We start from the raw sequence: 21675 nt of genomic DNA on the forward strand, positions 1-21675 counted from the left end.
CTGTCTCCCCTCTAGGGGCAGGACCGAATATGACCAGGTAACTAACTCACTAACTGCTTGTAATTGCTTCTAAGGTCCAGGTGTCTGACACATGAACATGTGTTTATAATGTGTCAGTCTTGTCCTTGTATTCTGCTCTACTACCACACTGCCTGGACTGCATGTTATTACACTGGCAGAACATAGTAATAACAGTGTTAACAGACATACCTGTTTATTATGGTGACGTCACCACAGAGCTGTAATGAACAAGACTCTATTTCTGTAACATAGATCAATGTAAAGTAACGACACATACTGGCCATGTCAACAATGAACAATGCTCTTCTCCCTCCCTCCCTCCCTCCCTCCCTCCCCCCTCCCTCCCTCCCTCCCTCCCTCCCTCCCTCCCTCCCTCCCTCCCTCCCTCCCTCCCTCCCTCCCTCCCTCCCTCTCTCCTTACCTCAGAGCGTGCTCCTGATGCTGGGCTCTCCAGCGACGCCGCGGAAACGGCCCTTCGAGTTGCTAAGCGACCTGGTGGACGACGGGGCTTCGGCGAGGAGCTGCACGTGGAGCGTTGGGACGTGTCGGCGCTGGATGACATCACGCGCTACACCAAGCTGGGCCTCGGGGGAGCTTGCGAGCACCGAGGACGCCGTGCTGATGGGCCGTTGGAGTGGGACCCGGGAGGAAGAGGAGGAGGAGAGGAGGAAGAGGAAGGCACAGGCCATAGCTCAGCAGCAGACCTCACATGTAACCACGATGATGATAACGCATCTCCACGGAAACGGCATCACAATGACCCCCGACCCCTGTCTAGGCCACGCCCAGAGAGGCAGGGTGGTCAGAGAGCAGGTGGGACTTGATGTTACCATGGCGATGGAAAGGGTGACAGAAAAAGGAGGACAGGATGGGGGATGAGGGTTCCTGGTGGAGGTGTACCAGGTGGCAGAGGAGGAGGAGGTTGCCGCAGCTGTGTTGGCAGCCGCGGAAGTCGTTGCTGCGGTGACGGAGCCGTCTGGGATTCTTCCGGGGGGGTCAGTGTTGGAACACAACTACTCTCTGACCCAGGGGGGGGATAGACCCTCGCCCTCCAGCCCCAGCTCTGAGACAGAGACAGAAGAGGAGGTAGAGGGGCAGGAGGAGGGAGAGAGGGAGGAGGAGGAGAGGGAAGAGCAAGAAGGGGTATTGTTGGAGGAGGAGGAAGAAGAGGAGGAGGAGGAAGGGGAGGACGGAGCAGGGGATGAGACTGCGGTGGAAGCAGAACTGTCCAGCTCGTCAGAAACAGAATTTGGTGAGTTCTGGATTCTGGAGTTCTGGAGTTTATGATGTCATCTCAGAGATTTGATATGACCTATTAGGTCATAGCTATGTCACTTTTTCTACTCTATTTTCTTGTGCGTATCTTCTGTCATTCCTGCAAATTTGAAATGTTTCGGTTGAGCCAATCTCAGCCATTTGATATCAGACAAGACAGTAACTGAATTGTGTTCATGAAACATCACTCTGCCTTGTTTTGGTGGCTATTGTCACACTCCTATTGTTGTATGGTGTGTGTGTTTGTCTGGCGGAGTGTGTGTGTGTGTGTGTTTGTCTGGCGGAGTGTGTGTGTGTGTTTGTCTGGCGGAGTATGTGTGTGTGTTTGTCTGGCTGTGTGTGTGTGTGTGTGTGTTTGTCTGGCGGTGTGTGTGTGTTTGTCTGGTGTGTGTGTGTGTTTGTCTGGCGGTGTGTGTGTGTGTGTGTTTGTCTGGCGGAGTGTGTGTGTGTGTGTGTTTGTCTGGAGTGTGTGTGTGTGTGTGTGTGTGTGTGTGTGTGTGTGTTTGTCTGGCGGTGGTGTGTGTTTGTGTGTGTGTGTGTGTGTGTGTGTGTGTGTGTGTGTGTTTGTCTGGCGGAGTGTGTGTGTTTGTCTGGCGGTGTGTGTGTTTGTCTGGCGGTGTGTGTTTGTGTCTGGCGGAGTGAGTGTGTGTTTGTGTGTGTGTCTGGCGGAATGTGTATGTGTGTGTTTTTGTGTGGCGGTGTGTGTGTGGTGTGTGTGTGTTTGTCTGGCGGTGTGTGTGTGTGTGGTGTGTGTGTGTGTGTCTGGCTCACAGGAGGTTGGTGGCATCTTAATTGGGGAGGAGACTGGTGGTAAAGGCTGGAGCAGAATCAGTGGAATGGTCCCATAGATCAAACATGGTTTCCATTTTCTCCGTTCCAGACATTATTATGATCCGTCCTCCCCAGCAGCCTCCACTGGTCTGGCTGTGTATGTGAGAGCGAGAGTGAGCGGTATGTGTGCCTGGTCTGTGGTGTGTGTGTGTCTTTGTCCGGTGGTGTGTATATGTGTGTCTGTCTGTGTTACTCCCTCTAGAAGTCAAGGTGTTTGAGACAGACTGGATGACCCTGTCCCCCCCCACACACACACACACACACCACTGTTACATCACTAGCTACGTAACCAAGCAGTGAAGGCTCTCAGTCTGAGTCAGACAGCCTCCAGTTGAAAGCCAGGGGGTGAAGCCCAGTTTACAGGGAACAGGGACATGAGTGCTGACTGGAGGAATGTTGAGAGCACTGGAGTGGATTATGTATTGGGAAAGAACCTGCTGCCTATGCAGATCTTCTTATTTGTGTGTGTGGGTTTATTTTTATAGAGGAGCATTTAGTTGTGTGTGCGCATATGTTAACATATTTTTCTATTCGGTGTGTGTGTGTCTACGTGTGTGTGTGTCTACGTGTGTGTCTACGTGTGTGTGTGTGTGTATGTGTCTGTGTATCATCTTTGACGTCCCTGTCCCTCTCCAGAGGTGGAACCAGAGCAGGGGGGTGGTCCAGGGGAACGGCCCCAGAAGAGAAGGTGTTTCTGGGAGTACCGCCACGCTCACGCACGGGACTCTGGGAGACAGAAGAAGACTGGAGGGGAGGTCCGATGGTCCCTCTCCTGGAGCTCTAGCACCCTACCTAGTACCCTATACCGCAGAGAGGGTAAGCACACTAGCACCCTACCTAGTATCCTATACCGCAGAGAGGGTAAGCACACTAGCACCCTACCTAGTACCCTATACCGCAGAGAGGGTAAGCACGCTAGCACCCTACCTAGTACCCTATACCGCAGAGAGGGTAAGCACACTAGCACCCTACCTAGTACCCTATACCGCAGAGAGGGTAAGCACACTAGAACTACTTAGCACACCTTGTAAACTACCTAGTACACTACCCAGAGGGTAAGCACACTAGAACTACTTAGCACACCTTGTAAACTACCTAGTACACTACCCAGAGGGTAAGCACATTAGAACTACTTAGCACACCTTGTAAACTACCTAGTACACTACCCAGAGGGTAAGCACACTAGAACTACTTAGCACACCTTGTAAACTACCTAGTACCCTATACGGCAGAGAGGGTAAGCACACTAGAACTACTTAGCACACCTTGTAAACTACCTAGTACCCTATACGGCAGAGAGGGTAAGCACACTAGAACTACTTAGCACACCGTGTAAACTACCTAGTACACTACCCAGAGGGTAAGCACTCTGCCTCGTCACTTCTTCTTCCTCTGCGGTCATTAACTTATCGTGAGTGCTTAGTGCTGCTGGTTCGTAACTCATCCCTCTCTCCTCAGGAAAGAAAGGAAGGCGCAAAGCGAGGAAGACTGACGCCAGTGACCTGACCCCTAACCCTGTGAAGCTCACAAACATCGGCGAACAGCTGCAGAAACTCAACGCCACCATAGATGGGATGGGTCCTGTTAACGACCTGCCTGTTGTGGCCAGGGCACGCTCACGCAAAGAGAAGAACAAACTAGCTTCCAGGTACGAAGGGAGGGAGGGAGAGAAGTTTATTCGTTGTTAGGCCCACAGAACAACACCATCTCTATCTATCTAATCTGATGGAGTGTGTCCTGACAGTACTTGTGTGTTCACAGGGCCTGTCGGTTGAAGAAGAAAGCGCAACACGAAGCCAACAAGATCAAGCTGTGGGGACTCAACCAGGAGTACGGTTAGTACCAACATGGCAACCCTAACCCTCCTCTCCCTTTCCTTCCTCTATAAAACATGGCAACCAAGGCCTCCTTTCCTTCCTTTCAAAACCTGGCAAACCTAACCCTCCTCTCCCTTTCCTTCCTCTATAAAAGCCTCCTCTCCCTTTCCTTCCTCTATAAAACCTGGCAACCAAGGCCTCCTTTCCCTTTCCTTCCTTTCAAAACCTGGCAACCCTAACCCTGCTCTCCCTTTCCTTCCTCTACAAAACCTGGCAACCAAGGCCTCCTTTCCTTCCTTTCAAAACCTGGCAACCCTAACCCTCCTCTCCCTTTCCTTCCTCTATAAAACCCTGCTCTCCCTTTCCTTCCTCTACAAAACCTGGCAACCAAGGCCTCCTTTCCCTTTCCTTCCTTTCAAAACCTGGCAACCCTAACCCTGCTCTCCCTTTCCTTCCTCTACAAAACCTGGCAACCAAGGCCTCCTTTCCCTTTCCTTCCCCTATCGAAACCTTGTCACTGACACGGAGGTCGCTTGCACCATCTGTAATCCAGAGGTCGCTTGCACCATCTGTAATCCAGAGGTCGCTTGCACCATCTGTAATCCAGAGGTCGCTTGCACCATCTGTAATCCAGAGGTCGCTTGCACCATCTGTAATCCAGAGGTCGCTTGCACCATCTGTAATCCAGAGGTCGCTTGCACCATCTGTAATCCAGAGGTCGCTTGCACCATCTGTAATCCAGAGGTCGCTCGCACCATCTGTAATCCAGAGGTCGCTCGCACCATCTGTAATCCAGAGGTCGCTCGCACCATCTGTAATCCAGAGGTCGCTCGCACCATCTGTAATCCAGAGGTCGCTCGCACCATCTGTAATCCAGAGGTCGCTCGCACCATCTGTAATCCAGAGGTCGCTCGCACCATCTGTAATCCAGAGGTCGCTCGCACCATCTGTAATCCAGAGGTCGCTCGCACCATCTGTAATCCAGAGGTCGCCGCACCATCTGTAATCCAGAGGTCGCTCGCACCATCTGTAATCCAGAGGTCGCTCGCACCATCTGTAATCCAGAGGTCGCTCGCACCATCTGTAATCCAGAGCACCATCTGTAATCCAGAGGTCGCTTTCACCATCTGTAATCCAGAGGTCGCTTGCACCATCTGTAATCCAGAGGTCGCTTGCACCATCTGTAATCCAGAGGTCGCTTGCACCATCTGTAATCCAGAGGTCGCTTGTACCATCTGTAATCCAGAGGTCGCGGTTGGTTGAAAGCATAGTGATAACACTGGGATTTGTCTTTTAGGAGGCTGGTTGAAAGCATAGTGATAACACTGGGATTTGTCTTTTAGGAGGCTGGTTGAAAGCATAGTGATAACACTGGGATTTGTCTTTTAGGAGGCTGGTTGAAAGCATAGTGATAACACTGGGATTTGTCTTTTAGGAGGCTGGTTGAAAGCATTAGTGGTAACACTGGGATTTGTCTTTTAGGCGGTTGGTTGACAGCATAGTGATAACACTGGGATTTGTCTTTTAGGCGGTTGGTTGAAAGCATAGTGATAACACTGGGATTTGTCTTTTAGGAGGCTGGTTGAAAGCATAGTGATAACACTGGGATTTCCACTACTTCTGGCTGTCTTTTTGAGTGAGAAGATAAAGGTTGAAATCTGATTGAGGTGAAAGTAGAATCCATTTCTTCCCGGTACGGGACCTCCTACGTGTGCAAGCGCTCGTAAAACAATCCCTTCCCAGGTCTCCTTTACTAGGCTGTCCGTGCTCATCCACTCACAACATATTACCTCCCAGCAGCGTTCGTAAAACAATCCCTTCCCAGGTCTCCTTTAGTAGGCTGTCCGTGCTCATCCACTCACAACATATTACCTCCCAGCAGCGTTCGTAAAACAATCCCTTCCCAGGTCTCCTTTACTAGGCTGTCCGTGCTCATCCACTCACAACATATTACCTCCCAGCAGCGTTCGTAAAACAATCCCTTCCCAGGTCTCCTTTACTAGGCTGTCCGTGCTCATCCACTCACAACGTATTACCTCCCAGCAGCGCTCGTAAAACAATCCCTTCCCAGATCTCCTTTACTAGGCTGTCCGCGCTCATCCACTCACAACATATTACCTCCCAGCAGCGCTCGTAAAACAATCCCTTCCCAGATCTCCTTTACTAGGCTGTCCGCGCTCATCCACTCACAACATATTACCTCCCAGCAGCGTTCGTAAAACAATCCCTTCCCAGATCTCCTTTACTAGGCTGTCCGTGCTCATCCACTCACAACGTATTACCTCCCAGCAGCGCTCGTAAAACAATCCCTTCCCAGATCTCCTTTACTAGGCTGTCCGTGCTCATCCACTCACAACATATTACCTCCCAGCAGCGTTCGTAAAACAATCCCTTCCCAGATCTCCTTTACTAGGCTGTCCGTGCTCATCCACTCACAACGTATTACCTCCCAGCAGCGTTCGTAAAACAATCCCTTCCCAGGTCTCCTTTACTAGGCTGTCCGCGCTCATCCACTCACAACGTATTACCTCCCAGCAGCGTTCGTAAAACAATCCCTTCCAAGGTCTCCTTTACTAGGCTGTCCGTGCTCATCCACTCACAACGTATTACCTCCCAGCAGCGTTCGTAAAACAATCCCTTCCCAGGTCTCCTTTACTAGGCTGTCCGCGCTCATCCACTCACAACGTATTACCTCCCAGCAGCGTTCGTAAAACAATCCCTTCCCAGGTCTCCTTTACTAGGCTGTCCGCGCTCATCCACTCACAACGTATTACCTCCCAGCAGCGCTCGTAAAACAATCCCTTCCCAGGTCTCCTTTACTAGGCTGTCCGTGCTCATCCACTCACAACGTATTACCTCCCAGCAGCGCTCGTAAAACAATCCCTTCCCAGGTCTCCTTTACTAGGCTGTCCGTGCTCATCCAGCGTATTACCTCCCAGCAGCGCTCGTAAAACAATCCCTTCCCAGGTCTCCTTTACTAGGCTGTCCGTGCTCATCCACTCACAACGTATTACCTCCCAGCAGCGCTCGTAAAACAATCCCTTCCAAGGTCTCCTTTACTAGGCTGTCCGTGCTCATCCACTCACAACGTATTACCTCCCAGCAGCGCTCGTAAAACAATCCCTTCCCAGGTCTCCTTTACTAGGCTGTCCGTGCTCATCCACTCACAACGTATTACCTCCCAGCAGCGCTCGTAAAACAATCCCTTCCAAGGTCTCCTTTACTAGGCTGTCCGCGCTCATCCACTCACAACGTATTACCTCCCAGCAGCGCTCGTAAAACAATCCCTTCCCAGGTCTCCTTTACTAGGCTGTCCGTGCTCATCCACTCACAACGTATTACCTCCCAGCAGCGCTCGTAAAACAATCCCTTCCCAGGTCTCCTTTACTAGGCTGTCCGTGCTCATCCACTCACAACGTATTACCTCCCAGCAGCGCTCGTAAAACAATCCCTTCCCAGGTCTCCTTTACTAGGCTGTCCGTGCTCATCCACTCACAACGTATTACCTCCCAGCAGCGTTCGTAAAACAATCCCTTCCCAGGTCTCCTTTACTAGGCTGTCCTCTCATCCACTTACTCCCAGCAGGCTGTAAAACAATCCCTTCCCAGGTCTCCTTTACTAGGCTGTCCGTGCTCATCCACTCACAACGTATTACCTCCCAGCAGCGCTCGTAAAACAATCCCTTCCCAGGTCTCCTTTACTAGGCTGTCCGTGCTCATCCACTCACAACAATTACCTTCATAAAACAATCCCTTCCCAGGTCTCCTTTACTAGGCTGTCCGTGCTCATCCACTCACAACGTATTACCTCCCAGCAGCGTTCGTAAAACAATCCCTTCCCAGGTCTCCTTTACTAGGCTGTCCGCGCTCATCCACTCACAACGTATTACCTCCCAGCAGCGTTCGTAAAACAATCCCTTCCCAGGTCTCCTTTACTAGGCTGTCCGCGCTCATCCACTCACAACGTATTACCTCCCAGCAGCGGGGAATGGAAAGAGACGTCTGTTACACGAAACACCAAGAAGTGTAAAGACAGAATGAATGTGTCCACTGCTGTCCGCGGGCCTTTCAGACACTCTTCTCTGCCTTGGCAAAATGTCAGTGTTCTCGTCCACCCACATGGCGTTTTGGAGCGTAGGCTATACCACCCGTTTTCATGTCCATTTGCTCATTTCTCATGCATCTGACATGCGGTAATGATAAATAAGGGTGTAATATCCTACAGTTTTCTAGACACCAAATATGACCCACATTTCCTCGTTGAAATGACGTGGTGCCCATTGGGAAGCTACAGATGCAGGATCTTCATTTTGAGTTTGCTACAGTGGGAAAATAATCCTGCAACAACAGGGAATCTGAATTATTATGTGGATTATAATTTCTTGTAGGGGTTGATACATTTTACATTAGGGCAAAATAAGTCTGACATTTTAAAGTGGAAATTACAAACTTTAGAAGCCTTTGTAAACCTCGAATACACTGCAAGTTTTCATTTCCTGCTGTGCAGGAAAATTCTCAGCAACAGAAGACGGATCAAATGAAGATCCTCCATCTCTGTATTGTATATCTGCATAATGGTTTCTATGGTACAGCAGTAGGGGAACATAGAACAAAGACGCTGTCCCCCGCTGCTCCTCTCCTCTGTAAAACAACCCGCTCTGTGTATCAGGTAGAACATTGAAGTGACGCTGATGGGAATGCAACACAGCACAACGCCTGTAGTGGAGCTGAAGTGTAACCCTCCCTCCCTCTTTCCCTAGTTGGACCTAACCCTCCTTTCCCTCTCCAGATAAACCTAGCAACCCTACCCTCCCCCAAACCAAACCTGGCAACCCTACCCTACCCTCCCCCAAACCAAACCTGGCAACCCTACCCTCCCCCAAACCAAACCTGGCAACCCTACCCCCCCCCAAACCAAACCTGGCAACCCTACCCTCCCCCAAACCAAACCTGGCAACCCTACCCTCCCCCAAACCAAACCTGGCAACCCTACCCTCCCCCAAACCAAACCTGGCAACCCTACCCTCCCCCAAACCAAACCTGGCAACCCTACCCTCCCCCAAACCAAACCTGGTAACCCTACCCTCCCCCAAACCAAACCTGGCAACCCTACCCTCCCCCAAACCAAACCTGGCAACCCTACCCTCCCCCAAACCAAACCTGACAACCCTCCCCTCCCCCAAACCAAACCTGGCAACCCTACCCTCCCCCAAACCAAACCTGGCAACCCTACCCTCCCCCAAACCAAACCTGGCAACTCAAAACCTCTTCTCCCCTTTCCTCTGACCAAACCCGGCAACTTCCCCACCTCCCTCCCCTACCAAGTCCCATCCAAACCTGACAATCTCCCTCTGCTCTCCATCCTCTCCCCCAGTCAAATCTCCCCTCCGCTTCCCCAGTCAAACCTGGCAACCCCGGGTTAACCTGTTGGAATCTTCCCAACAGCTCTTTTGTTGCTGGAATTCCAAACATTCCAGAAGGCGGGCCAACATTCCGCTGCCTGAACGGGCGGGGTCTTGTGATTTGGCCTTCGTCCCCTTCCTTCCCTCCATCCGTCACTAACAGAGGTCTAGGAGCTAGAGGCTAGGCAGGAGTTTCACCTCATTTGCTCCCTCTCTTCATTTCCTCCCTCTCTTCCTTGCTCTCTCTCTCACCCCCCATCAACCCATAAACACACACACTCCCCTCTCTCTTCCTCTTCATTTTATATGTGTGTACAAGCCTCATGTTTCCATGTGTATAAGCAGTGGACTGGGGAATTCACTTCAAAATGACTGGAGCTGGGACACCTGCCAACTCTGGACAGCCTGACCTCCATTACTCTACAAAGTAGTGTGTGTGTGTGTGTATGTCCGTGTGTGTGTGTGTGTGTGTGTTTAGTGTCTCCCAGAGAGCCTGTCCTTTGGAGGCAATAGAAGGAAATCTGGAGCGAAGGATGTGTGTGAGAGGAGGGGAGGGCTGTGTCCCCTACAGGGAGATTATTATCTGTATTAAGGAGACAGAGAGCATTATGGGAACTGTCGTACATCATGCTGCATTATCCATCTTCTAACTGCCTGCCAACTGAAGCCCATTCAAATAGAGCACATTGATTTCATTATACTATGAACTGAATAGTATACTGCTACTTCAACAGATTTTATGTGTGTGTGTGTGTGTGATGTGTGTGTGTGTGTGTGTGTGTGTGTGTGTGTGTGTGTGTGTGTGTGTGTGTGTGTGTGTGTATATAGAGAACCTTTTGGGGGCGTTGCTGAGGATCAAGGACGTGATTGGTCAGAGGGTGGAGCGCAGCGGAGAGGAGGTGGACAAAGATGAACGAGGGATGACCCAGAGACTGGAGGACATACTGAAAGAGTCCAGTGGTGAGGGAGGGAGGATGGGGGGGGTGATGACAGCTTTGCACACTCTTGGCATTCTCTTAACCAGCTTCACCTGGAATGCTTTTCCAATGGTCTTGAAGGAGTTCCCACATACGCTGAGCACTTGTTGGCTGCTTTTCTTTCATTCTGCGGTCCAACTCGTCCCAAACCAACTCAATTTGGTTGAGGTCGGGGGATTGTGGAGGCCGGGGTTATCACTCTCCTTCTTGGTAAAATAGCCCTTACACAGCCTGGAGGTGTGTTGGGTCATTGTCCTGTTGAAAAACAAATGATAGTCCCTCTAAACCCAAATCAAATGGGGATGGCGTATCGCTGCAGAATGCTGTGGTAAACATGCTGGTTAAGTGTGCTTTGAATTCTAAATAAATCACAGGCAGTGTCACCAGCAAAGCACCCCCACACCATAACACCTCCTCCAGGCTTCACGGTGGGAAATATACATGGGGAGATCATCCATTCACCCACACCACATCTCACAAAGACACGGCGGTTGGAACCAAAAATCTCCAATTTAGACTCCAGACCAAAGGACACATTTCCACTGGTCTAATGTCCATTGCTCATGTTTCTTGGCCCAAGCAAGTCTCTTCATATTATTGGTGTCCTTTAGTAGTGGTTTCTTTGCAGCAATTCGACCACGAAGGCCTGATTCACACAGTCTCCTCTGAACAATTGATGTCGAGATGTGTCTGTTACCTGAACTTTGTAAATAATTTATTTGGGCTGCAATTTCTGAGGCTGGTAACTCTAATGAGCTTATCCACTGCAGCAGAGGTAACTCTGGGTCTTCCTTTCCTGTGGCGGTCCTCATGAGAGCCAGTGTCATCTTAGCACTTGATGGTTTTTGCAACTGCACTTGAACTTTCAAAGTTCTTGACATTTTCCATATTGACTGACCTTCATGTCTTAAAGTAATAATGGACTGTTGTTTCTCTTTGCTTATTTGAGCTGTTCTTGCCATATTAATAATAATAATATGGATATTTTACCAAATAGGGTAAATATTCTGTATACCCTCTACCATGTCACAACACAACTGATTGGCTCAAATACATTAAGAAGGAAAGAAATTCCACAAATTATCTTTTAAGAAGGTACACCTGTTATTTGAAACGTATTCCTGGTGACTACCTCATGAAGCTGGTTGAGAGAATTTCAAGAGTGCACAAAGCTGTCATCAAGGCAAAAGCAGACTATTTAAAGAATAAAATATATTTTGATTTGTTTAACACCTTTTTTTTGGTTACTACATGATTCCATATGTGTTCTTTCATGGTGTTGATGTCCTCACTATTATTGTACAATGTAGAAAATAAAGAAAAACCCCTGAATGAGTAGGTGCTCTAAAACTTTTGACCAGGAAAGTGTATGTTTGGGCTTCTTGTGGTCAATTTCCAGTCTACTAATTAATTGTAATTATGTTCTGGCCCCCTGACCATCCGCCCCAAGAAAGGGAGGGAAAGGAACGGAGGGAAGGGAGAGATGAAGGGAAAGGAAGGGAGGGAAAGAGGAAGGGAGGGAAAGGGAGGTAAAGAGGAAGGGAGGGAAAGAGGAAGGGAGGGAAAGGGAGGTAAAGAGGAAGGGAGGGAAAGGGAGGTAAAGAGGAAGGGAGGGAAAGGGAGGTAAAGAGGAAGGGAGGGAAAGGGAGGTAAAGAGAAAGGGAGGGAAAGGGAGGGAAATGAAGGGAGGGAGGGAAAGGGAGGGAAATGAAGGGAGGGAGGGAAGGGAGGGAAGGGAGAGATGGAGGGAAAGGAAGGGAGGTAAAGAGAAAGAAAGGAAGGGAGGGAAAGGAAGGGATAGATGGAGGGAAAGGAAGGGATAGATGGAGGGAAAGGAAAGGAAGGGAGGGAAAGGAAGGAAGGGAGGGATGGAGGGAAAGAAAGGGAGAGGTAGATGGAGGGAGAGTGGTAGATGGAGGGGGGGACGGAGGGAAAGGAAGGGAGAGATGGAGGGAAAGGAAGGGAGAGATGGAGGGAAAGGAAGGGAGAGATGGAGGGGAAAGGAGGGGAGAGATGGAGGGAAAGAAATGGAGGTAAAGGGAGGGAAAGAAATGGAGGTAAAGGGAGGGAAAGAAAGGGAAGGGAAGGAAGGAAGAGATGGAGGGAAAGGAAGGGAGAGATGGAGGGAAAGAAAGGAAGGGAGGGGACAGAGGGAAAGGAAGGGAGGTAAAGGGAGGGAAAGGAAGGGAGGGGACAGAGGGAAAGGAAGGGAGGTAAAGGGAGGGAAGGGAAGGGAGGGAAAGGAAGGGAAGGAAGGGAGAGATGGAGGGAAAGGCAGGGAGAGATGGAGGGAAAGGAAGGGAGAGATGGAGGGTTAAGGAAGGGAGAGGAGGGAGGTAAAGTGAGGGAGAGAGGGAGGTAAAGGGAGGGAGAGAGGGAGGGAAAGAAAGGGAGGGAAAGGAAAGGGAGAGAGGGAGGTAAAGGGAGGGAGGGGAAAGAAAGGGAGGGAAAGAAAGGGAAGGAAGGGAGGGAGGGAGGGAAGGGAGAGATGGAGGGAAAGGAAGGAAGGGAGGGAAAGGAAGGGAGAGATGGAGGGAAAGGAAGGGAGAGATGGAGGGAAAGGAAGGGAGAGATGGAGGGAAAGGAAGGGAGAGATGGAGGGAAAGGAAGGGAGGGAAAGGAAGGGAAGAAAGGGAGGGAAAGGAAGGGAAGGAAGGGAGGGAGGGAAGGGAGAGATGGAGGGAAAGGAAGGGAGGGAAAGAGAAAGAAAGGGAGGGAAAGGAAGGTAGGGAAAGGGAGGGAAAGGAAGGGAGGGGAGGGAAGGAAGGGAGGGAAGGGAGAGAGGTAAAGAGAAAGAAAGGAAGGGAGGGAAGGAAGGGAAGGAAAGGAAGGGAGAGATGAAGATGGAGGGAGAGAGGTAGATGGAGGTGGGGCGGAGGGAAAGGAAGGGAGAGGGGTAGATGGAGGGAGGGAAAGGAAGGGAGAGAGGTAGATGGAGGGAGGGAAAGGAAGGGAGAGAGGTAGATGGAGGGAGGGAAAGGAAGGGAGAGAGGTAGATGGAGGGGGGTGGCGGATGGAAAGGAAGGGAGAGGGGAAGACACAGATTAGAAGCGTAAAGACACAGAGTTCAACAGGGGGAAAAGACGTCTGTCTCTTCTGTATCTCTATTCTAACCTCAACATCTGTGTGTTCTCAGGTCCTCTAGTGGCTGGACGGACCAAAGAGCATGTATCTCTATTCTAACCTCAACATCTGTGTGTTCTCAGGTCCTCTAGTGGCTGGACGGACCAAAGAGCTTGTATCTCTATTCTAACCTCAACATCTGTGTGTTCTCAGGTCCTCTAGTGGCTGGACGGACCAAAGAGCTTGTATCTCTATTCTAACCTCAACATCTGTGTGTTCTCAGGTCCTCTAGTGGCTGGACGGACCAAAGAGTTTGTCCAGAGGATCCTGGAGGTGAGTGGAGGGGGGCTGACCAAGGCTGGGGCCAAGGGCAAAGACACACAGACCCCCCCTGCACCGGGAGAGGGGACAGCTGCCTAATGTACCCCCCCATCACCCCTGACCCCCCCCCCCTGGACCGGGAGAGCAGACAGCTGCCTAATGTACCCCCATCACCCCTGACCCCCCTGGACCGGGAAAGGAGACAGCTGCCTAATGTACCCCCCATCACCCCTGCCCCATCCTGGACCAGGAGAGGAGACAGCTGCCTAATGGACTGGCCAACACCACCAGCTCCCCTGCGACACCCCTCGGACACAGCCACCCACTCCTACCGTCCCCCACTACACTCTGTCACCTGGAGAATAGGTGGATGGAGAAAGGGATGGAGAAAGAGAGGGAGGAGCAGATGGAGGAGGTGGGGGAGACTGAGGTTTGAGTTCAATCCTCCTCTGTTTCAGCTCTGTTTCCTTCTGTCTCTTCAGTAGCGCTCTGTAACTCCTCACCTTCAGCTAATCACCAACACAGGCTAGCTGCTGACCATGTGTGTGAGTCAGCTGATCTGTGGCTCTATGTGAGTGTGTGTGTGCGTGTGTGTGTAGTATGAATGTGTGTGGTTGGTTTAATCTCTCCCTTCTTCAGTAAACTGTATTGGTATCCCATTGTGCCTATATGAATAGACATTGCACTGTTTGTAGATGATAGAGAAGTTGGCAGGGGTTGGTATGAGGGTAGGGTAAAAAGAGAAGTGGGGGGGTCATGTTCAGTAGGCCACAACGTTCCTTGGAAGGCTCAGAAAAAAATAGACTGTATGGAACAGACATGCATCTCTGACATCTAGAGTCAGGAGTAATGTCTTCTCTATTCACAACATTGCTATCTGCAACGTTTAGCAGGCTTGGTTACACCCTCCTGGAATCAACCCTGCTAGTAAAGATCAGTGGGATGAGCCTCTTTTGACCAGCGAGCGACATAATTGGTGCTTGCCACAGAGGGCATAGATGAGCACTTTGATTCGTAGCTGTATCCTGTCTATTCCCCCTTGAGAAATACCTGGGTCCTGTTCATCAGGCACCAAACGTAACAAAAATGACTGAAACAGGGAATATTACCTGGACTTCTCCAATAAGAAATGCAAATGTTTGTTTTTTCCATTGCAAAACATCTTAAAACGTTTTGTTAGGTGCCCGAATGAACATGACCCTGAAAATGCAAGTTCCTTCTCTCAGAACCAACAGAGGATGAACTGTGATCACACCAAACATCAATGCAACTGTAGCAGCTAAGACTTGCGGAGCTTTCGTCACAGTTAGAAGAAAGAAAAATTAACTTAAAAAAAAGTAGCTATTAAATCCAACCGACCAAAGATGACACGAACAGCTGACATTTCAAAGAACTGAAATGAAAGCTGAAGTGATCGGCTGTTACCCAACCCTCTCACTCCTACTACTGCCGTTACCCAACCCTCTCACTCCTACTACTGCCGTTACCCAACCCTCTCACTCCTACTACTGCCGTTACCCAACCCTCTCCCTCCTACTACTGCCGTTACCCAACCCTCTCACTCCTACTACTGCCGTTACCCAACCCTCTCCCTCCTACTACTGCCGTTACCCAACCCTCTCCCTCCTACTACTGCCGTTACCCAACCCTCTCCCTCCTACTACTGCCGTTACCCAACCCTCTCACTCCTACTACTGCCGTTACCCAACCCTCTCCCTCCTACTACTGCCGTTACCCAACCCTCTCCCTCCTACTACTGCCGTTACCCAACCCTCTCCCTCCTACTACTGCCGTTACCCAACCCTCTCCCTCCTACTACTGCCGTTACCCAACCCTCTCACTCCTACTACTGCCGTTACCCAACCCTCTCCCTCCTACTACTGCCGTTACCCAACCCTCTCACTCCTACTACTGCCGTTACCCAACCCCCTCTCCCTCCTACTACTGCCGTTACCCAACCCTCTCCCTCCTACTACTGCCGTTACCCAACCCTCTCCCTCCTACTACTGCCGTTACCCAACCCTCTCCCTCCTACTACTGCCGTTACCCAACCCTCTCCCTCCTACTACTGCCGTTACCCAACCCTCTCCCTCCTACTACTGCCGTTACCCAACCCTCTCCCTCCTACTACTGCCGTTACCCAACCCTCTCCCTCCTACAACTGCCGTCACCCAACCCTCTCACTCATACTGCCGTTACCCAACCCTCTCCCTCCTACAACTGCCGTTACCCAACCCTCTCCCTCCTACTACTGCCGTTACCCAACCCTCTCCCTCCTACAACTGCCGTTACCCAACCCTCTCCCTCCTACTACTGCCGTTACCCAACCCTCTCACTCATACTGCCGTTACCCAACCCTCTCACTCCTACTACTGCCGTTACCCAACCCTCTCACTCCTACTACTGCCGTTACCCAACCCTCTCCCTCCTACTACTGCCGTTACCCAACCCTCTCCCTCCTACTACTGCCATTACCCAATCATTGTATCATCAATCTGAAGATGAAGTTGAATTGATTAATTAAAAAAACGTTGATCGTTTTAATGTTTACCCTCACACATCCTTTATGAAAAGGATGCCTTTTGCTACCTGTATTATTGCCAAAAAAAGGTTGATTTGATACATCAATCAGACATTCATTAAATCACAGTTAACATTTAAATCTGAGAGGAGTGTTGGGTAAGGCTAGCGTATACAGGACATGCCCATAGAGATGAATAGAGGGTGCACTTTCCCATCTCTATGGAAGTGACTGAAAGCTCCTATAGGTCTGCCTTCAGTGCTACAGCATAACGCTGTCTGGGTGTTTGTGTTCGATATAAACAGAACACTAAGGGATGCGTCTGTCCTCCACGCCGTCTGCTTCGTCCCACTCCTAATGTCAACCTGTAGTGCACCTTCCTTTCTTAAAGGCAACAAGAGTCAACAGCTATTGTGGTGGAGCGTTTTTGTTCCATTTGTCGTTAAAGTTGTTTGTGTTTTGTTTACTCACAAAGCCATGCTCCCACAAAGTGGGGATGGTCTTTTAGCGACTAGAGTGTCTGAGTTCTGTTCTGCCCATACAGTTAGAAAGAGGGCCTATCTTTTTTATTTTTTTACAGCCCTCTTTCTACCTCTATGGTGCTGCCTTTGTTGGCCAAGCCAAAGGTGGTGTTGTAGCAGAAGTCTGACGTGATGCAGACCAGAGAACATTGTGTTTTCAAGGCCAGAGAGTGTCGTTGGTCACGCCAGTCACAAAACCTATTTGCACTGCGGTGGGTACAACCAAACACCTTCTAAAGAGTCATGTATCTGCACCTTTAAAAAAAAACATGATGATTGATTGACAGCCTATTTGTTGTATTTGGTCATGGTTTTCAGCAACAGAAACTATTGTTGTCTGGGTCTGTAAATGGTGAATATGGTTTTTGGTTCGGTATACTATAATATACGGTGCTCTGGTGACATTTAACTTCTCACCTGAGCATCAATGTGGCAGAACATTCTGCTAACCTCGAAAGAGCAAAGTTGTGTTAACCTAGAAAGAGCAATGTTGTGTTAACCTAGAAAGAGCAATGTTGTGTTAACCTAGAAAGAGCAATGTTGTGTTAACCTAGAAAGAGCAATGTTGTGTTAACCTAGAAAGAGCAATGTTGTGTTAACCTAGAAAGAGCAATGTTGTGTTAACCTTGAAAGAGCAATGTTGTGTTAACCTAGAAAGAGCAATGTTGTGTTAACCTTGAAAGAGCAATGTTGTGTTAACCTTGAAAGAGCAATGTTGTGTTAACCTAGAAAGAGCAATGTTGTGTTAACCTTGAAAGAGCAATGTTGTGTTAACCTTGAAAGAGCAACGTTGTGTTAACCTTGAAAGAGCAACGTTGTGTTAACCTTGAAAGAGCAATGTTGTGTTAACCTTGAAAGAGCAACGTTGTGTTAACCTTGAAAGAGCAACGTTGTGTTAACCTTGAAAGAACAACGTTGTGCTGAAGTTGAAACTTTGTGTTAAAGGTCCAATGCAGCCATTTTATCTTAATATCAAATATTTCTGGGTGAAAATAAAGTACCTGACTTTGTTCATCAGTCTTATGGCTTGGGGGAAGAAGCTGTTAAGGAGCCCTTTGGACCTAGACTTGGCGCTCCTGTACCTCTTGCCGTGCCGTTCAGTGGAAATATATATAAAACACAGGAAATCTAAATTGTGTCTGCACTGGGCCTTTAACGTTGAAAGGGAAATGTTGTGTTAACATAGAGAGTGGAATGTTGTGTTCAAGTTGAAAGGCAAATGTTGTGTTTGAAGTGCCTACTAGATCTACGAGCCACATAACCTAAAGTATGCCTGAACAAAACAACCTAGCAATGAACATACCTACTGGCCACGGGTTGGTTGAATCACCGTTGTTTCCACTTAATTTCAATGAATTTATGTTGACCCAACGTGGAATAAACGTCTGTAGGTTTTCCCCCAACGATGTACGAAGTCAAAGCAACCAAACAAGAGAAGAAATAAATAAATACACGGCAGGACAATTTCAGAAGTGGGAGTGACAGATCACCATGGCGATGTTAAGCAATACTGTTCTGTTTTGTTTTTTCAAAGAGAACCAAGCTTGAGAAACCCGGGCTGCGTTCCAGAGCCAATGTTCCATTCTCACCTATGGAAAGTCCATCCATTAGAACGCCCCACCAGCGGGCTAAAGGGTCCTTTACCGTCAACTATTTGGCGCTCAGGTGCACCGGCTGCTGCTGTGGTGATGGTCTTCAAACTGAGCTGTGAAGATACATAGAAACACCAATGTCCTGTTTCAATACTGTAAAAACATCCTTCTCTTCCTTGACATTATCACTGATATGATTTTCAAGGAGGAGAGGAAAGAAGGAATGCAGCATTGTAAAAGTTTCAAACAGAGCAAGAGGACACGGGATGGTTATTACACAGTACAAAAATGTGAAAACTCCTATCGGGCTTCAATCTGGAACGTTTCCGTGTAACTTTGGTAGTCCTGAATGCAGCCCGGAGCACTAAGGGAACACGATGCCAAAGACAGATGGTGGCTGGATTTAAAAGAAGAGACACTGGAGAGGACGACCAAATGGACAGTCCGGTCTGACATTACGTTGAGGCACCTTTTACTAGGGGACAGGCCTCTTCCAAATCGCCCAAAACAACACAATGCTCTCTGAATGGTTTTTTAACACTACTCATAATGTGTATCATGATGAACTCACAAACACACGTTGTGATTTGAGCTCACAGTGGCTAGTAATGATCATCATCATCTCTTTTAGGGGTGAATAGTAACTTCCGCGTAAGTGACATTTTCCCATTGATTTCAATACACGACTGAGTGAAAATTCAACTCCAAGTCAGGACCTCTGTGTTCCAAATGTCCATACTATGTATTATGGAGCAATGTAGTGGGCAGATAGTGTTGTGTACCCAGTGGGCAAACGCTGGTTGAAGTCATATTTACAACTAGTTTATTACCAGAACTGGTTGTAATCTGGTCCTGATAAAGTCATTTCTGTCATGTCTTTCGAGCTGGTTAGTATTGAAATTGGAATGCAAGCCTTGGTGGATTGCCTCGCATCGGCGTTGGTAAAATGGTGGAGAGTGAGTGTTACTGTACTGTGGTTATATATTTCTCTCTCTGGGAGGCTTCTCTTCTCCACACACACACACACCGTGCAAGAACAGTCACACGATCTCTTCTCTGGCAGGAGCATTGCCCTCCTGCTGCTTTCTGCAACAACAACAACAACTGTAGAAATAACTAACAAACTGTTGTTTTTTTCCCTCCCACTTAGGCCTACACTAACTGGATTCGTTTTTCCCCTTCCTGTTCATGTACCGTTTCATGGGTTGTGTTTTGGGTTAACTTTGATGGAGCAGGAGTGGCGGCGAGGTCTTGGCAAGGACTCTCTCTACACTCTGCTAGCATTCCTCCCACTCACTCTGCTTCTCAGAACACTGTTTATGTTTTACCTTGAATAGAAGGGGGGTGCCAGGGGAAAGTAGTCGAGTCAGATCTCCACCTTCAGCCCGATTTGCCACCTGGCATATGGGGGGACAAGCCAGCCATCTGGTCGATCACAGATTGGGTGCATCCGAACTGACTCCCTGTTCAAGATATAGTGCACTACTTTTCACCAGGGCCCATAGGACTCAGGTTGTAGGGCGCTGGTCAAAAGTAGTCCCCTATAGGGAATAGGGTGTTATTTCAGACCAGCCATTTACCCAGCTCCTTGGTCTAACACAGCCTCACACTAAAGGGAAACTAAACGAGTGGGCTCTGACATAACAGGGAGAGCTAGCCGATCCCAGAGACAGATCCTTCCTGATAATACTGCCTTTAGAAACCCAGTTCTAGAATGCCTTTGAGCAAATCGACAACAAGGGCTGAATCCAGTTTGAACTGACAGACGGTTCAACAAGTGTGAGCACTGTATTACACATCTGTAGGATGCATTTTTCTGCCAAATGTCTAGGCCTATACTGTAGTATGTTATAACGAGGTTGACAACAATACAAAGTATTCTTGCTACTTTTTCCATGTTCATACCAGGAAGAATGGAGCATTACCTCGTGTTCTAATCTAGTTGGTCTTCTGTAGGTGGAGAACACGATTCTCTCCATTCACTGTCTGAGGTGAATTCCACCTTAGCTCAATCAGTGTGTGTGTGTGTGTGTGTGTGTGTGTGTGAGAGAGAGAGCTGAAGAAGGCTTGTGTGTGCTTTGTTTAAAGCCTGAATGGGCTCGGATGTAAGATGACCCTGGTGGGACTACAGCGACCCCTCAGTGACTGGTCCTGAACTGAAGACTTTTTCTCTCACACACACACACACACACTACAGACTCACACATTGTCCTCCCAGAGACTGGAGGCCCTCTCCTGTTTCAAAGATGACGTGACGCCCCGAGACAGGAGAGACGGAGAGCTCGGAGACTATTTATTTTTTACCCAAAACCCCATCAGGACTGTCAGACACACAGACAGAGGAAGACAAATGATACCCAAACCAATGATTTTCTAACAGAGCGAAGTAAGAAGAGGAATGGACATTCTAGAACACAGATTCTAGGACACAAGCTCTTTTGGAACTGTAAACATTTCTTCTGGACTACAAACAGGATACATTCCAGAACACAGTGTCATCATGTCATGTACAGCACCCCCCATATCCTTTCACAACTCCTCTAACCCCCCCCTCTCCGTTTTCAATAACCTACAATAATCACAATAGTACAATAAACGCTTTGGATTGGCAAAATACAGAAAGGAATAACTTTTTTTTTTAACATTAAAAAGCAGCAAGAAAAAAAAAGTACAAAGTGCCGTACAAATAAAGCCTAATATTTGTTTTTTGTTTTGTGTGAGTGTACTGTACACCATTATAATGTATATTTTAATATTTATATGCAGCTGTTGTATTAAAGTATATTTTTAAGAAAACTGTTTGGTAAGGGTGCTCTTTTTGTTTCCCCTAGAGAAGAATTTGTTTGGACAGTGGCCAAATCTTCTTAAAGCTTCCACCTTCTTGTTTCCTTTCCTACATTGTTAGCAAACTGAGAGAAAGCCAAACACAAGAGTTTTATTCTGGATAATTCCATCCCTGAAGAAAGTAAAACGGGGAGAGTCAGCCTTGGTCCGTTGGCACATCGACCTGCACCCGTCTCTCGTACCTGGATGATATAAACACCCAGAATGCCCTGGAAAGTGCCAGCTGCCAACCTCGGTTCATGTCAGGGCACATTGACACACGTTACCAAGACCTGCTAAACCAGCTCAGTCATATACACTAGGCACCAAACAGAAGAAATGGAATGAAACAGAGAGGGACGACCTGAACTTGTTCAATAAGAAAACTTGGTTTTCCATTGCAAAACATTTTTGCTACCATGTGCACTAATGAATACGACCCTGGTCCTAAACATGTACCAAGAGAAAGTACCCAAAGAGAAACAACATGTTTTAAAACATTGATTTATTTA

General features: G+C 48.6%; 1 protein-coding gene and 2 long non-coding RNA genes across 3 annotated transcripts; 2 read left to right on the forward strand and 1 right to left on the reverse strand.

Annotated features, from left to right (window-relative positions):
• The first annotated feature begins 29 nt into the window (after positions 1 to 29).
• On the forward strand, positions 30 to 13885 carry LOC127919184 (CREB3 regulatory factor-like). The gene is made up of 8 exons (XM_052502593.1): positions 30 to 37; positions 476 to 834; positions 902 to 1273; positions 2764 to 2943; positions 3586 to 3775; positions 3889 to 3962; positions 10174 to 10305; positions 13669 to 13885. Exons 1-8 carry the CDS (start codon positions 30 to 32, stop codon positions 13803 to 13805), a joined length of 1452 nt encoding a protein of 483 aa, XP_052358553.1. The 3' UTR covers positions 13806 to 13885.
• Positions 4011 to 8804, forward strand: LOC127919176 (uncharacterized). The gene is made up of 5 exons (XR_008102118.1): positions 4011 to 4688; positions 5085 to 6589; positions 6912 to 7157; positions 7553 to 7634; positions 7787 to 8804. It is a non-coding gene; the product is annotated as an uncharacterized LOC127919176 (long non-coding RNA).
• LOC127919177 (uncharacterized) lies at positions 5790 to 7436 on the reverse strand. Its single transcript, XR_008102119.1, has 3 exons — positions 7287 to 7436; positions 6145 to 6472; positions 5790 to 5898 (listed from the first exon to the last, which is right to left on the reverse strand). It is a non-coding gene; the product is annotated as an uncharacterized LOC127919177 (long non-coding RNA).
• Positions 13886 to 21675: the final 7790 nt, after the last annotated feature.

This window comes from Oncorhynchus keta, unplaced genomic scaffold (genome assembly GCF_023373465.1).
Source record: "Oncorhynchus keta strain PuntledgeMale-10-30-2019 unplaced genomic scaffold, Oket_V2 Un_contig_15955_pilon_pilon, whole genome shotgun sequence".
NCBI classification, from domain to species: Eukaryota; Metazoa; Chordata; class Actinopteri; order Salmoniformes; family Salmonidae; genus Oncorhynchus; species Oncorhynchus keta.

Coding starts and splice junctions, on each gene's coding strand:
- LOC127919184 (XM_052502593.1), top strand. Junction 3,963..10,173: donor GGGACTCAACCAGGAGTACG/GTTAGTACCAAC, acceptor GTGTGTATATAG/AGAACCTTTTGGGGGCGTTG. Junction 10,306..13,668: donor CATACTGAAAGAGTCCAGTG/GTGAGGGAGGGA, acceptor GTGTGTTCTCAG/GTCCTCTAGTGGCTGGACGG.